The sequence below is a fragment of the Pogona vitticeps genome, chromosome 8, assembly GCF_051106095.1.
Source record: "Pogona vitticeps strain Pit_001003342236 chromosome 8, PviZW2.1, whole genome shotgun sequence".
Lineage (NCBI taxonomy): Eukaryota > Metazoa > Chordata > Lepidosauria > Squamata > Agamidae > Pogona > Pogona vitticeps.
In genome coordinates this window covers 10,092,646-10,109,210 of record NC_135790.1, presented here as the reverse complement: position 1 = coordinate 10,109,210, position 16,565 = coordinate 10,092,646, and the positions used below count along the sequence as shown (strand labels likewise).

The window sequence follows — 16,565 nt, the reverse complement described above, 5'->3', positions numbered from 1 at the left end:
ACAAAAGAAAGAAAGAAAGAAAATTGATTGCCTCCAAATTGGCATCTGGCTCTTCCTTCAGTAGTGGCAAATCAGTGGCAACAGGCTGGTTTAGGGGGTCCAGGACAAGTTGTGTGGCATGCACAAGCTTTGTCACCCAAAAGAGAGAGACATAGAGAGGGCTTCATAGGAACAGCTGGGAAGAAATTTCTGCTGCCCACCCATTGCATTTTCCTTTTTACCTAGTGCTGGGGGTAGATATGGCCAAAAAAAAAAACCAAAACAAAACAAGCTGCACCTTGTTCCAATAAAGTCTTAGAGTGAGTCAAAAGCTTTTATGCTCCCTATTCCACTGTTTCAGATCCTCTTCTCCAGATTCTACCTGTTGTTTGAGGGATAGAAGGTTTTGAAAGTGGAGACATCTTCCCTGGATAGGTTTAGAAGGCTCATCCTGATGCACTCTTAGCCCACCCACCGACAACCATTTTTGAAATCTCCTTGAGTTGCCCTGTCTTTGCCATAGTCAGTTCCACCAACATCACATTGGCACTACCAAGATCAGTGCCCCTTATGTTTCCTGGGCCCATGGCTTCACAAGGCTGAATGGTACAATGGGACACTCTGGCACCTTTCTGCACCATAAAGCTTGTGCAGCGACTTGTATCAAAAACAAAGGAAGAACGTGCCACTAAGGGGTTGCAAAGTGGCCAATTCAGCCCCATCTCCAGGTTGGAGAAGAGCTCACCCTTGGTGTGCATCATCAAGAGGTTTTGCGCCCTTGATAAGTGACCCGTTGTTGAGCCCACCACATTTACTATCCAAGATATCTGATTATGTAGTTTTGCTTCAGAGCTTGCAAAAATTACTTGGACTGCAGCCGCTGAAATCCATATTGTCCATGGTGACTGGAGAATTCTGGAAGCTGCAGTCCAAAAAAAGCTGCTAGTCTGGAACCAAACAAATAAATCTGATATGATTTATTTGACAAAAGGCTTCCAAAGCACTGTCTTTATTATGATGCCTAGTTATTTGAGGAAGACTCTGATGGCAAATCCTGCTGGTGGAATCTTGGACAAATCTTCTCAGCGTTCTCCACACTCTGCCTGTCTTGAAGGGTGGTGGCCATAACTGCCTCATGGATGCTCTGGGTGACATAGTCCAGGTTCTTGGAGTTAATGCTGCAGATGTTGATCTGCCCATTCGGAAAGAGGTAGATATGCTTCTGCTTTGCTAAGAATTCCACTTCAGAAGCTGGCAGGAAAAGAGGATCGTTATTCACCCTGGCATGTAATCACCAATGAACAAAAGGCAACCATCTGGCATTTATACAAAGGAAACATGCATCTGCTTAGCTTGAGTGGTTGCAGGTTATAAGGGCAAGGCTGGAAAATCATCCCTTTTGGAATGGAATCAATAGAATATGGAAAGGGGTCAGAATCCCCAGCCTGCATAGCCACTGGGCGAAGAGAGTACGGTTTCTCAGAGTCCAAACGTTGGCAAAGCTCCCCTGTTCATGCCCATCAATCTTAGGGGCCTCCTTCATGTCCCCCGCCCTAATCATTTGATTGAGCAATTCAACACCTTCATTCAATCTAATATGACTAATGAATTGGAGCATGAGTTTTATTACCATTTATAAATTAAAAATATCTAGAAGTATATTTGGTTTCTGAGAACTTACTGAAAAAATTGAAAAGTATAATTTAAAATATGTCAAAGACACACACATTAATACAACAAAGATCATCTATTTAGATGGATGTTTTAGGAGGAAGTATGGTGGCTGGTTGGTTCTGTTTTGCTCCAATTCACTCCAGTGTACAATTTGATTGGGTGAACCACAATACCATGTTGTTTTATGCTTATCTGTGTTCATCGATAGATTTTGTTGGTGGCAATGGTGATATATCTCCTTCCCTCTGCACCTTAGCATTATTCCCCCCATTTAACTTTGTTCTGCTTTGCTTTGCTTTGATTATTTGTCAGTAATCAAAAACATCCTGCTTCAATCTTGAGGGCTGCTGAACTCATTCATAATAAGACAATTTGCCAGCAAGATGTGGGTGCATTGAGATCAAATCAGGAACTCTATAATTGTTGGCAATCTCCCCTTGCACATGATATCAACATACTTACACAACATCTTTGCGAAGGCTTTCACGGCCGGGATCTAATGGTTGTTGTGGGTTTTTCGGGCTCTTTGGCCGTGTTCTGAAGGTTGTTCTTCCTAACGTTTTGCCAGTCTCTGAGTGCTGTCCTCTGAAGATGCCGGCCACAGGGACTGGCGAAACAACCTTCAGAACACGGAAGGAAGAACAACCTTCAGAACACGGCCAAAGAGCCCGAAAAATCCACAACAACACTTACACAAATTCAATTTACTCCACAGGATTTAGGTTGTTGAATCAGTGAGAAAGCAATCCCATGATTGCTTTGCCATGCACCCAACTGACAGCAAAGAAGGGATGATATTAAGGATCCATATAGGTGGCAGAATTTGACCTTAGCGCCCAGGACAGACCTCACAGGCAAACCTATCCCAAGCTTACTAACAAAGTAGCCATATTGGATACTAACGAAGGAGCCCAATGAAGCTAAATACTCCTGATTGAGCTGTAAGATGCTCCCAAGAGCCTGGTGTTCCCAGAATACGCAGCTTCTCTTTCAATTTCTCTCTAATCAGCATGATCCTCTTTACTAGTGCCTGGAGACTCTGTATCCTGAGGAAGAGAGAATTAGGAAATAGAGGGCATGTCATTTAGTAGGCATTCTTCAGTCTCGAGAGATTATGGTAACGTGCTCTGAATAGAGGACTTGGAACAGCGTCTAGTGTGGCTGAGAAGGCCAATTCGAGACGGACCATCCCTTCCACACTGAAGACAAATCCAATCTGTCCCCTCTCCAGCTCCCTGATTTTGCTGCTTCCGGGACAGCCTCTTTGCCTTGGCCTGCTGGACAAGGGTCTCTTCAAATTGGGAGAGGCCGTGATGCACCGCCTGCCTCCAGGCTGAACGCTCAGATGTCAGAGTTTCCCATCTTTTGAGGTCCATTCCTAAGGCCTTCAGATCCCGCTTGCAGATATCCTTGTATTGCAGTTGTGGTCTCCCTCTGGGGCGATTTCCCTGCATTAATTCTCCATACAGGAGATCTTTTGGAATCCGACCATTAACCATTGTCATGACATGGCCTGGCCAACGTAGATGTCGCTGTTTCAGTAATGTATACATCCCACTTGCAAATAACCTTGCATCACAGCTGTGATCTCCCTCTGGGGCGATTTCCCTGCACTAATTCTCTGTAGAGGAGATCTTTAGGAATCTGACTATGAGCCATTCTCATTACATGCCCAAGCCAACGTAGACGTAGGCACGTCATTAATTAATTTCTATTTGTTTTCAGCTCTGAATGAGAAAATAAATCAAGGAACCAGAGGGAAACCCTGATCATTTGTTTTAATTTCCATATCTGTATGCTAGATTATTTGGTGCTTCCCCTGTTCATGCTTTACTTAAATCACACCCTCAGTGACTACGGGACATTTCTCTGAGATACCATGGACTGGATTGCTTTTGTCTTTTCTCATAATTCATCTCACTCAGAGCAAAGTACTTTGGGATGCTTTGGCATTACAAATATATTGAGCTATTCATCTCCCTGTGAGACATAGAAGAGCCGCTCTTTTATCAAATTCAAGCTCGCTCTGTGGAGCTCCCTCCTTTGCTCCTTACCATTCATGCCGCAGGGCAGGGCAGGTGAGCACCATGGCAATGACCCGTCCCCCCAAGCTGGTGGGGCAAAACCATGACATGGCAATCAGCTTGGCTATCTGGGATTGGATCCTTATCAGTGTCTCGTTGTCTTTTGTCACCACGGTGAGGTTTCCCACTCGCTCGTCTGCAGGAAGAAACACAAGGCACATGATGTGCTGTGTGTGCCACAGCTAAGCTATCTATGTCTGCATCAATAAGATGGCGACAAAGCCAACTTACATTTCCATACCATTCTTCCAATCCCTCCCTGCAACCAGTGCAAGCATTCAGCTGGGGTCACAGTTAGTTGATGCTGCTGGTTAATGAAGAAAGAGATTCAGCAAAGTAGGGACAGGAATCATTTGGTTCGCAGGCCATGTACAGCTGATGGGCCACTCCTGTCCCCACTGGCTGTGACCCTGCCCATGAAAGTCAGTGGGGGGAAAAAGGCCACTCCAAAAGCTTATAAAAATGGCAAGTCACTTGATAAATAAATTGCATTCCCTTCCACCTTTTCACATTAAAAAAGCATACATTTGAACCAAAATTCAAATGGACTCCCAGTACTTCTAGTTCTGTTATGTCCTTTCCATTTGTTTGTTTGTTTGTTTGCTTGCTTATTTATTTATTTAGCCGCCTAGAGTGGTCCTATGTGATTCAGATAGGCGGAATATAAATTAAATAAATAAATAAATAAATAAAATTTTATTTATTTATTTATTTATTTATTTATTTATTTATTTATTTATTTATTTATTTATTTATTTATTTATTTATTTATTTATTTATTTATTTATTTATTTATTTATTTATTTGATTTCTATCCCACCCATCTAGTCCAAAGATCTACTCTTTTAGTGTCTTAGGTTGCTCAGTACAGCCACTGGCAGGTTTTTGGAGGCAGGAAATGGCCCAGACTCCAGTACCTTGAACTTGCCTACCTTGACCGAAAGTTTACCTCAGGGGATGTTATTGTTATGTGCCCTCAAGTTGCATCTGACTTGCGGTGATCTCAGTTAGGTTTTCCCAAGTATCAAAGATAAAGGAGTGGTTTTAGCACAGCCACACCCCTAGTAGGTTTCCATGGCCGAGCAGTGATTTGAACCCAGGTCTCTGGAGTCCTAGTCCATCACTCCGTCCACTACACCACATGGCACACACAGTTCAGGGGATAGGCTCCTGTTTTCTCTTGAGGGCCATGTGCCCTTAGAGTCATGGGTCAGTAGCAAATGAAAGCAAAGGCAGAACTGAGCTTTCTGGGAAGCCTGTCGCTCTCTCTCAAAGAGTCCCACTGCTGCCTGGCTTTTTGCTCCGGGACCCTTGGCTACTGTTCAACCTGCTGGAGTCCTTGTCTGGATACCTCCCTGCTGATTCAGTATATCATTGCCTAGGCCTCATTCTACCTGCATGGACAGTCCCCCAGCCCTGTGGGCTGTGCTGCTGACCTGCTTTCCAGCATTCCTTTCCCTACAGCAGGTGTGGGACTCATGCACAATAGCCTCAAACATGTCCCCCAGAGTCCTCCTCAATTTTTAAATGCTAAAACTACCTAAAACAGGAGGCAATAGACTGCTCTAGCACTCTTAGCTAAAGAAGTTATACCACCACTTTGTTTTGCTCTGTCCACCCAAACCCAGCTTTGTTTTGCTTTTTTCAAATTGGAAGCCATTTTCTGAGTTACTTCACTTTTCCTTGGAAGGGCTGATGTAGCTTCCATAGGTTGCTGGGGCTGGACAAATGCTCCCCAGGTCTTCAAACTTGTCCCTGCCCCGCTCTGTGGCTACAAATGGCCTATCAAGATCACATTGGAGATGACTGAGGGCATATGGAAGCACATATGATGAGGCACCAGCCCCCAAATTCCTTATCCTTGGGCTTGAAGGCCTTTCCCAGCTGCTGTCCAGAATTCACGCTGGTTATGCCATCTTCCCAGCAACACATTCAGTGGCAGTAGGAAGGAGACTTATGTGTATACTGACCTACTCACATATGGATGATAAATCTGCAGCTAGTGCTGTGTGTGCCTTGCACATAGGTTGGTGATTCATCCGGCACTCGTGGAAAACCTATGGTCCTCTGCATGTTGTGGACTACAATTCCCATAGTCAAGGGACCATTGGCCATGCTAGATGGGGCAGGTGGGATTTGTAGGCCTTGAATAGCTAGAGGACCCAAAGTCCCCTATCCTTGTGCTTGAAGGCAACATCCCAGTTGCTTTGAATCTGTGGCATTTGCTTGTTTGCACGATGAACATTCCCCATGGATCCCAGTAACATTTATCCTGTCTAAGTCCCAACTGAGAATAGAAAACATTACCGTATAAGCCAAATATTTTGGAAAAGGACTGGGCACATAGTAGCTCAAAGTCATTGTCCACAAAGTACCGCACTGCCCAGGCATCTTTGTCGAGATTTCCTGAAACCAATCCTTGAGTTGCAATCTCAAAAAGGGGGAAGAGACGTCTCTTCTGGACATGGAAGGGAGTGAAGAAAAAGAGGTGTCATGATGAACAAAGATGACTTGTTATTGCGAATAAGGCAAAAACCAGACAAGCTGGCCACTTCATAGTTAGAAACAAAGCTATCTTAAGAAGTAAATGATGTCTAATTAGTTTCCAATATTGTTTCTCAGCTTTGAAAGCTCTCAATTAGCTTGCTTTGATTTGATGATTGAACATCTACAGTTAAATGCCAGGATTCATTCACATATGAATTGCTCAAACATGACAAATACTTCTGCCCTCAGTCAGTCACTGTAGTTTTGCCTAAAAGCAGCGATCTATGTTAATACAGTGGTGCCCCGCATAGTGAGGTTAATCCGTTCCGGATTAACCGTCACTATGGGGAAACATTGCTATACGGAACGGAAAAATCCATTGGAACGCATTAAACTTTGTTTAATGTGTTCCAATGGGGCCCAAAACTCACAGTTCTGCGATGCTTTCCCATCCAGCCGCCATTTTCGCGCCCTTGGTAAGCGAAAACGCTGCGCGTGGCCATTTTGGGCGTCCGGCGGCCATTTTGGAACTGCCAAGCAGCTGTTAAAAAAAATCGCTATGCGAAAATCGGCAAGCGAAACGTTTACCGATCGTCGCAAAGTGATTTTCAGCCATAGAAAGCATCGGTATGCGATCGCATTAGCGATCCCAAAAAACGGATCGCTATGCAAATTCGTCATTAAATGGTGTGCTCATTATGCGAGGCACCACTGTACTAGTTTAGTGGCCACAATGACACATGCATGCAAGTGACTGAGGAGACTGGCAGGCGGACCCATGGAACATGTCCTGAATGAATAGCTTAAATGAGTAAGTTGAGTGACAAATGAGAAGAGATGGCAAATCTTACTGATCATCAGAAATGGGAAAAGAGTCCATTCCAAATCCAATTCTAACAAAAGGATTTCAGTGAAAATTTAGTTGTATTCACGAAGGCTTTCATGGCCGGGATCTAATGGTGGTTGTGGGTTTTTCGGGCTCTTTGGCTGTGTTCTGAAGGTTGTTCTTCCTAACGTTTCGTCAGTCTCTGTAGCCGGCATCTTCAGACAGCAACCTATGCTCTAGTTTCTGGAAGATGATAGAATACTGATTCCACGTTGGCAATTATGTCTTCCACAGGAATTTTACTGGGTGTGATTGCAAAATTTCCTCCTTTGCTTAAGACTGAGGTTTTTTCTGGGGAGAGTTGGTGTCCCGATAAGTTGATGATGATGCACGTGGTGTCTAGTGTAGGTTTCTGTTGGCTTGTTTGGCATTTGTTGAATTTCTGTTTTTGTCTGGCTGTGTATGATTCATCATTTTTTCCCCCATCTTTTTGTACGAGAGGGTATCAATCTTGTCCCAATCTTGACTTCTCATTTTTTTGGCTGATAGTGATGTGTAGGCCTAGTAGTTCTTTGTCTGTGGAGTCTAGGTTTTTGCGGGTTGTGTGGATTCTTTCCTGTAGGAGGGCATGTTCCAGGCGGTCGTAGATGCGGTTGGCCTGTGGGGAAATGATGGTCCTTTTTGTCCTGAGGAAGGCTGGTATGGTTTTTGTGTCTCTGCAGCATAGTAGAAATGTTAAGGAACATAGTAGGTGTGCTCTTTTGCTTCGGAGTGTTTCCAGTCTCCAGGTCTGTCTGACTGTTTTCTCCCCGTAGAGGCATTCAATATATTCGTGAAGGCTTTCACGGCCGGGATCTAATGGTTGTTGTGGGTTTTTCGGGCTCTTTGGCCGTGTTCTGAACAGTGCTGTCCTCTGAAGATGCCAGCCACAGAGACTGGTGAAACGTTAGGAAGAACAACCTTCAGAACACGGCCAAAGAGCCCGAAAAACCCACAACAACCAAAATTTAGATGATTTCCGAGTGTGTGAATGCATTCCCTCTTCCCCTATTTGTATGTTTGTTGTTGTTATATGTCATTACATCGTTGCTGACTTATGGCAATCCTAGGAGTGCTTGGGTTCATTACTGAGTCAGTTCATCTGGTATTAGGTTTCTCTACACTTCTCCTGCTGTCATCTTTCTCTAGCTTTCTTGTCTTTATGGGTGAGTCTAGTTTTCTTGTGATATAGGCAAAGCACGATTGTCGTTGCTTGGATGCACATCTTAATGTGGCAAGGAGTTTTGAATGTGTCGGGGAAGCTCAAAGCAGCACCCAGAGGAGTTCAGATTCCCAGTGGAATTGCCCAAGGCAGAATGATCAAAGCTAAGACATCAGACTAATGCTGCAACTACATTGACAAAAAGTGTGGGAAAATCTATGAGACCAGGATAACCCCATTCACGTTTTTTTTCCTATTGACTACATGAAGTACAAACAAATGTGAATTAGCCTGGAGTTTTCTTCCATCAAATCCATAGTTTTTCTTTCTGCCACTGGGGCTTCTACTCTTTTCCCACAGTGGATCCATTTGCATCAGTTCAGGCAGTGTGATCATTTGAACTGATGCAGAAAAGTACCGTAGCTGATGCAATGGTGCAGCAGGTTTTTTTGGGAAGGGCAAAAGTGCAGTCCAGGAGGACTGGTTGTTTGCAAATAATGCCATTTTTAAAGAACAGTTTGGTGCTAGTGCTGTTGCACTAGGGTGCTTAGATATAAAAAAGAAGAAAGGAATGGGAAAAGAATGGGAAAAGAATTAGAGAATGAGGAAACAAGAGGAGCAAATTGCCACTTGGCCCTCATTTACAGCTTATTAAGGTAGTTCTCCTGTAGCCATGCCTCTTACAGGGCTCCAGAAGAGCGATTTCCTCCTCGCTCCCTGTGTGGCCAGTTAATGCAAAGACACCTGGGGAAATCCAAATTCCCAGTGCAACTTCACAGCTGGTGAATTTACATTTCTCTTTTGTGTCATTGCACCCTAAGATGGGTGCAGTACCCAAACTCTTCAAGAGTAATGGCCATGTCACCAGAAAAGAACCGAGTGTTGCATTGATGATGGGGTGGAGAAAGTTCTGGAGAGTAGATACCAGGCAACAGCAATAGTGGGAGGTGAAACTGGCGGAGGATCTTTCATAGACAACAGGAATGATATTCAGGGTAACTATTAGTACTGAACACACAGAAAAGGCAGTGGTAAACCACCTCTAAATATTATATATGATGAGACAACTCCCCTCTTGCACATCCTATGAAATGAAGTGACCTATTGGGTAACTGAGCTCTCCAGCTATTGAGTAGACTTACCTTCATCACAGCTGCAACTTTTTCCCAATCTTGAGGTCCCAGGCCCATTTCTTCAGGGGCATGGAGGAATACAATAGCGCCTTCTGGAGCATTCTGCAAGGAAATCGACCCATCATTCACCACCAGCTATAGAGTAAGGACATAGGGAGTGGCTAACATGGGTTGAAAATCGAGAAAGAAAAAGAGCCATGCCCATATAAATGGCTGCTTGCTATCACTACTAAGAAGCAAACCATCTAGCCTAGTCAACTCCATTTGCAACAGTGGTGGGGAACCTTTGGACCTCTGAATACTTTGGACAATAGCTTCAAAAATTCCTAGCACTAGCCACGTTGGCTGGGGCTTCTGGGAATTGAAAGTGAAAATATCTGCAAGGTCAGAAGGGATGCTGTGGTGAAGGATGACAACAAATGATTCAGTTGCATATGAGTGGGAGAACAAATCCTAGCTCAGTGGCAGAGCACATGCTTTAGTTACCATCTTGCCTGATCCAGTCCTTTCATTCTTCTTAGTGAGGTGAGACCTGAGATTCTGGGCAACCATTATCCGTGGGAGAAGGCAGATGCATTGTGTGACGTGGATTGAACTCTGTAGGAGGTAGGATTCTGTATTTATTCAATTTGGGAGGGGCCACATATCCCTGCTTGATTTTCTCCTCCCCAGCCCAGCAAGTCCGGCTACCTGTGAAACTGCTGCTGTTGAATGTAGGGGAAATAACCACACCAGCAAGACGAATATGTCAGTGGTCTTCCAGTCCTGGAAAGTTGCCCATCCATGTTTATCCTCAATACACAGGAAGCATATTTGTTGTTAGATATATCAGGATACACTGGGTTGTCCCAGTATCACTTATTTATGCCAGGATTGATTGCTGGTTGCCCTTTCTTTTTTCCTATCTTCCCACTGCCTCCACAGCTATTTAAATTTCTCCTCCCTTCCCTGCTTGTTTTACCCATCTTTGGGTATGGGGATGTGTGGAGACTGGCCAGAAGAAACAATGCCCGTATAGAAGCATTATTAAATGACATCTACCCACAAAGTATACCGATCAGCAGTACAAGGGTCCATATTAGTGGAGTGAATGAAATCAAAGCAGAAGAAAAATAGACCAATACCCATTGGTAATATTTACCCTCCACCCCAGAAAACAAGCTGTTGCTGCTGCTGCTGCTGCTGTTTCCTGTTCTGTTGACACTAGTTTTAGCTTTCTCTCATGGTGATACTGGGATGCAGCACCAATACCATGGGTGCAAAGAAAACTGAAATAAATTCTTAGCATGGACACAGGCTGTTATCACATAGCTTGCTAGAGTTGTATTTGAGATTCCTGCATCCTCTCCAAGCCAAGGAACACCATACATATACCACCCTGAACACAGCCTTCTGACTTTGGAACCTGAGGAGGATTTTGATCTGGGTAGTAGAGTACTGGGGTGGGAGAGCAACAAAGAATACTGGAAGCTGCATTGGGGAAGAGCTGTAGCTCAGTGGCAGAGAGTATGCTTTGTGTGCAGAAGGGCTCAGCTCCAGCCCTCAGCATCTCTAAGCAGAGTAAGGAAAGGATCCTGCCTACATCCCTGAAGACCTACTGTTGGTTAGTGTTGACAGTGCTTGGCTAGATGAACCAATGCTCTGAAGCCGGATAGGGTAGCTTTGTATGTTTCTAAACTGAACATTGAAGCCATTGAGACAGGTTGGACTATTGGATTGTCGGTCTGAACAAGCCTGGAAGCTCTTCCCTTCATTACTGTACCTGCATTTCCTCCAGGAATCTTTCAGTGTCCACCACCAGTTTGATTTGGTCCCAGTAATGGTAAGAACGAATATCCGTAAAGCCAGCCACTTCGAATATACAACCGATATCATCTGAAAATTGAGGAAGATCTAGTACAGCATTGGACATTACCACTGAAGGACATACTTGGGTGTAAAAGATGAGGATGGCTTGCAATTCAGTAGATCATCCTGGTATTTGTGTCACATTTGTTTGGACGCAGAAGCGTCTTAGTTATGGCTGCCCTGTGCTGTCTCAGCCTGCTGAGATAGTCATATTCTTTCAGGATATGACTATCCTGGGTCTCCAGGCACGGAGACAGTTCTCAGAGCAAACAGTGCTAGAGCAGGGAAAAGTTTTGTGTTTATATCTGAGCTGGAGGTGAGGGCTGGACATGCATCTCTACCCATTCCTGGCTAGCAGGAAGGTTCCTAGGCTTACCTGAAATTATAGTAAGTATGTTGCACTTGTGCAATGTTTTAAAAAAAAGCAGAGCAAAGAGAAAAGACAGGTGTGAGAACGACTAAGTGCATGCTGCTTGCCATTTGGAGTAAGGGAGGATTCCGAGGGCCTTCCCTATTTACTGAATCGCCTGTTCCAGAAGCGGTCCTGCCCTTCCTCACAACCCTCCCTCCCTACCACTGCTATGAGAGTTCATGGGTCTATCTCTTGCAATAGGTTTTGGTCTTGAAATTTCAGGCAATATTCTGGCATCTCTCATCCTTGATTCACTTTCCAGATTAAGGGCATCAGATAGCTGCGCTGGACAAGAATTTTGCCCAAGTCCTTGGAGTGAGGAGAGGGTCAGTGGCCCTCTAGATGTTGTTAAACCCTAACTCTTCATGATCTCAAACCATGGACCATGGCATATGGGCCCTAGAGAGCCCGGCATTATCCGAAGGGTCTACAGCAGACAATTCTGGACTATATGGATCAGTGGCATGGAACAGATTCACCAAGTATGCTGGACAGGAAAAAGAAAGCTTGATTTAGGGGGTACATTTCATTCAACCAGAAATAGCATCTGGAGCTTGGTCCAAATGTTGATAGGTGTCATCTGGATCTCAGAATACTGTAAGATCCTTATTCCTGGCATTACTTTAATGCTAGATTTTACTACTTACAAGAGTAAGCAGACAACTATACCTGTTGAAATCTTGTGTGAGGAAGGCTGGCTTCCCTTCTGCATGCTCTGTGGCTATACCCTCACCAGCTGCACATTTTGAGTTCCTGAGCAATGGCCCAGGACATGCATTGATATATGAGTTAGAGCTTTTCATTGCAAGGCGTCACTCCCTTTGCCCAATTGCAGTATATCTATTAGGTTCCCAGCTTTCAGCTTTTGGCCTTGAGATGAAAGCATAGGGGTCCATACCAGGGACCTCAGGCTTTGGGTCAAAAACCTTAAGGAATGGAATGCTGCCAACTCAGTAACTCTGGGGTTCCTTGATATGGCTTCAGGACTAGTCATATATGTTACAAACGCCTCCCCCCCCCGTTTCAGTTTCTAACAATGGAGTTCATCGTTAGTTCATAGGAGGTGATTATATCCAAAAGGGAGTGCATAGCTTCCCTTTCGTCCATCACTGAGTTCTATCAGTTTCTGTATTGAATCTGAAGAAAAGAAGGACGTGCTTGTGTGAAGGCTCCATGCACAGGCAAGAATCCTGGACATTTTGACATCTTGCTCGGGTATAGAGTCAAAATGCAAGCACAAGCTTTCTCCTCTCTTCAGATCGGTTATTGAAAATGTGAAACATCTCATGACAGAAAGGAGAGAACTAGACATTTTGCTCTAGGTAGATTCATCTTGCCGGGGTGTAAAACACATGAATAGAGTTCCATGCACTCCCCTGAATTATGGCAAAGAATTAAAAGTGAGTCACCAGTCTACGGATTCCATAAGATGGAGCCATGGCAAGTGAACGTGGCAATCAAACTGTTACAAGTGTGCAGTGCAGCTAAACACTTGGGGGGCACATAGGGAAGCTCCACCCACCTCCATCCGTCAGGAGGTGGAGCCCCTTCGGCAGCACAGCCTTGCTCCCCTCTTGTGGACTTCCCATGAGTTCTTTCAATGCAGAGAGCGTTTTTTAGTTGAACCCCTCCAGAAACATTGTCCATGGTTTGCAGTTTCCAATGTAGGACTGGGCAAAAAACCGGCGATAGAAAAAAAATAATATACCTAATTGTGGGACGGCAATATAGATGGTAGCAGGTGCTGACTCAGTGGGCTTGTACCAGCGGTGCAGAAATTCAGCTGCAAGCCACAGGGCGCCTGGTCCGCCAACCGTGTGAATGCCACCTGCCTATTTACAGAAGAAAAGAGAGAGGACAGAGCTAGCTTTCTCTCAGGAATCTAGGACTGCCGCTTCAAATTGTCCATAATGTAGAACAATGTTTTCCCGTAGGTTAACAAGCATGCAAAGCAGAGGTGGGCAGAATTCAGCACCCTTGAGACCTTTGACACCTCTAGTCACCCCCCAAGACCACTGAAAAATATTTGGAAAGAGATAAGAAATCATTTTCTGCTCTTGGAAGCCTCTGGAAACAGCAGTTTCCCACAAAATGGTGTGCAGGGACTCCTGTTTACAAGAAGTAAACAAACAAAATCCAGAAGCAATGTCCAAAAAACCAGGAGCACCTTTTAGAAAGAGGAAAGATAATTCTGATGCCAGCCTGTGGGGTGGAAAATTGTTCCCCCACCTCTGGTATTTTGTCAGCAACACTCAAAACGTGGCTTACTATTGGAATTGTGCAGAGCTGGTAAAACTACTTTTAACATAAATGTGTATAATGGCATATTGATGCTATTGACCTAACTGAGCAGTGGAAGGAGGATGCTCTGAGTTCCAGAGGATCACCCTCCAATGGCCCAGTTAAGGATTTGCTCAGTGTGCCATAAGAGTCATACTTATGGAACCCATCCTTTCGCCTCCTGTATAATTATGGACCCAAACTTTACCCTTCCTCCCCTCACCGACCTTTCTAATCTGAGCCAAATCCCACTTGTTTCAGAGGGTTCTAGTCTGAGAAATCAAAGCAAGAGGATGGGGTGGGTAACTTCTGACAGCCCAGGGGCCATGTCTGCCCTTACCTGGATATGGAGAGCAGAGGTGATCATCACCAACTTAAGAAAAGGCCCTGTTAGGCCCTATTTTCTGTGGCACCAGGAAGGCTGGGGAACCACATTTGGGCCTTGGGGGTCTGCATATGGCCTGCACTTTGTCCCTGTTCCCATAAACAGAATTTAAAAAGATTCATATCCAAGTCAAGATGAAATCTAGCACGCCAAAATTAACAAAACTAAGAAAAAGCAATAAGTTTCATGTTCCTTGATATGAGGAAAGTGGGTATAGGAATGCACCCTTTGGCTAACATTTTATGCACAGTTTCCTGGGAACAAAACCCATTGAATAGTGCGGATTATATGCACATACACATGTATAAAATTACCCCATTTGTCTCCTGTATGTAATGGAGAATAATTAGTCCATGTTTATGTCCATTTTTAAAAAGGCTTATGTTACATTTATATCTGACTTAATCTCATACATGGCTCTCTTCCTTCCCACTTTATCCTCTCAGAAAAACCTGGTGAAGTAAACTAGGTTAAGAGAAAGTGCCTGGCCTTGATTTGTTGGGTCTAGTATCTGGTTCCTTTCCAACATGCCAACCGCCTTCCTGCCCTGACGTCTACCGACTTAGCTGATATTGCTTATAGAAGCCACACCCTGTTCTGTAAGAGAGCACGACTGTCCTTGCCGATAATGAGTTTCACGGCTGCTCTGGTGAATCCCAATATGCCAAGCTCTGGGAGGTATTCATGGTCCAGGGTTGGATCTTGGGGTATTTGAAGAAGAATGTGTTGCACAACTGGAGGAATCCAGACTTCATCTACATGGTCAGTCAAACAACCTAGGAAGAACCATGGAGTTTGCTTGGGAAACATCTGTGAAAACATCACATCCTTAATGCATACTAAAATTAACTGTTCGAACTCTAAAAACACTTCTTGAATTTCTCTCTGGAAATTTGGAGTTCAGAATTTGTGGATTTTATTGCTCTTTACAACATCGTTAACTCAGGACTGATTTACTGTGTGACCCTAACAGGTTTTCAAGAGAAGTGATATAGTTGAGGAGTAGTTTTATCAGGACCACCCCCCCCAGCAAGAGTTTACACGATTAAACTGGGATTCTGAGCCCTTCTCTGTCCACTGCACCACCCTGGGTATCATGTTGTACAGCATTATCAAACTATTACCCTTCCTCAGCATCTTCTTTTCAGAAACTCCAGCCCATGTTCTGTTTATGCTTTACCTAGAACTTGTTTTTTTTCATGGTCTCATCTCCTTCCCCCCAGGTGCATCTATCATTCTGATGCTGAAAACATTTGGATCTCTTGCAGAGCTTGGAACATTATTATTTTTTTAAAAAATCATTCAAATTAACTCTTGAATGGCTTGGTTAGATAATTCAAGGTATTTTTAGGACAGTCACCAACCCTCTCATGAGTTCACCCTGCCATTAATCTCAAGGCTTTGTTGTGATTTTGTGCAATGGCCACAAAACAAGGTTTTCTCCTCTCCCATAACTTGCAAATTCGCTTCCATTGTTTTGTGATTGCCTTTCAAGATATAAGGACATCTTTCATTTGCAGCGCTCATTCCTCAGACATGAAAGCCTGCCTGAATCTTGTCTCTGGAACAGTAATGTGGTTCCAGCTCTGATGCTGATTTTTTTTTTTTTTTTTGTAATATAGTTTGGCCCTCAGGAAAAAAAAATAGCAAGGTTCCTGGTTTCATTATATGTCAGCTCATCCACCACTCAATACTTCAGGATGAACATGACAACTTGCATTGGAGATACACCAATGTTGGAGACATATCAAGCATTTTCCCTACTTGTCACCCTACCAAGGGATGTAAAACAGTTTGGATGAAGCTACTGTGGTCTGAAGCCAGCCAGACTTGACTAGCAGATTTACCTGCATGGCCAAGACACACCTTCTGAGGTGAAGGATCTGCTCTGTAGACATCTAAAGGAACACCTGTGTCTGTGTCTAAAGGAACATCAAGGAAGACTGAAAGAGTCTCCATAGACCAAATTGGCCGGGGAAGCTTTCATGCAGGTCTCCTGCTCAAAGCGTGGAGCATTCCAGAAGAACCAACAGTAGTATTTCAGGCCATGGAACTGTTCATACAATGGTTTCCAAAGACACCAATATGTATTTACATCCAAAGATTCTGAGCAAGGGCTGTTGGATGTGTACCTTATAAGAGCTCAGACCTGTTACTGTTTTTGGATTTGAACTCCCACATTGTTAAGGCCATACTGGCTGGGTGATTCTAACTGTAGTCCAAAGAAGTAATATTCCTAAGCTTTGTGCCTTGTAC

General features: G+C 44.1%; 1 protein-coding gene across 1 annotated transcript; it reads right to left on the bottom strand.

The window, feature by feature from the left end:
- Window positions 1-902: 902 nt before the first annotated feature.
- Window positions 903-16,268, bottom strand: GOT1L1 (glutamic-oxaloacetic transaminase 1 like 1). The gene is made up of 9 exons (XM_020786146.3): window positions 16,157-16,268; window positions 14,901-15,085; window positions 13,353-13,476; window positions 11,147-11,259; window positions 9,394-9,486; window positions 6,045-6,195; window positions 3,708-3,873; window positions 2,557-2,699; window positions 903-1,230 (listed from the first exon to the last, which is right to left on the bottom strand). Exons 1-9 carry the CDS (start codon window positions 16,266-16,268, stop codon window positions 1,001-1,003), a joined length of 1,317 nt encoding a protein of 438 aa, XP_020641805.3. The 3' UTR covers window positions 903-1,000.
- Between the last annotated feature and the right edge of the window lie 297 nt (window positions 16,269-16,565).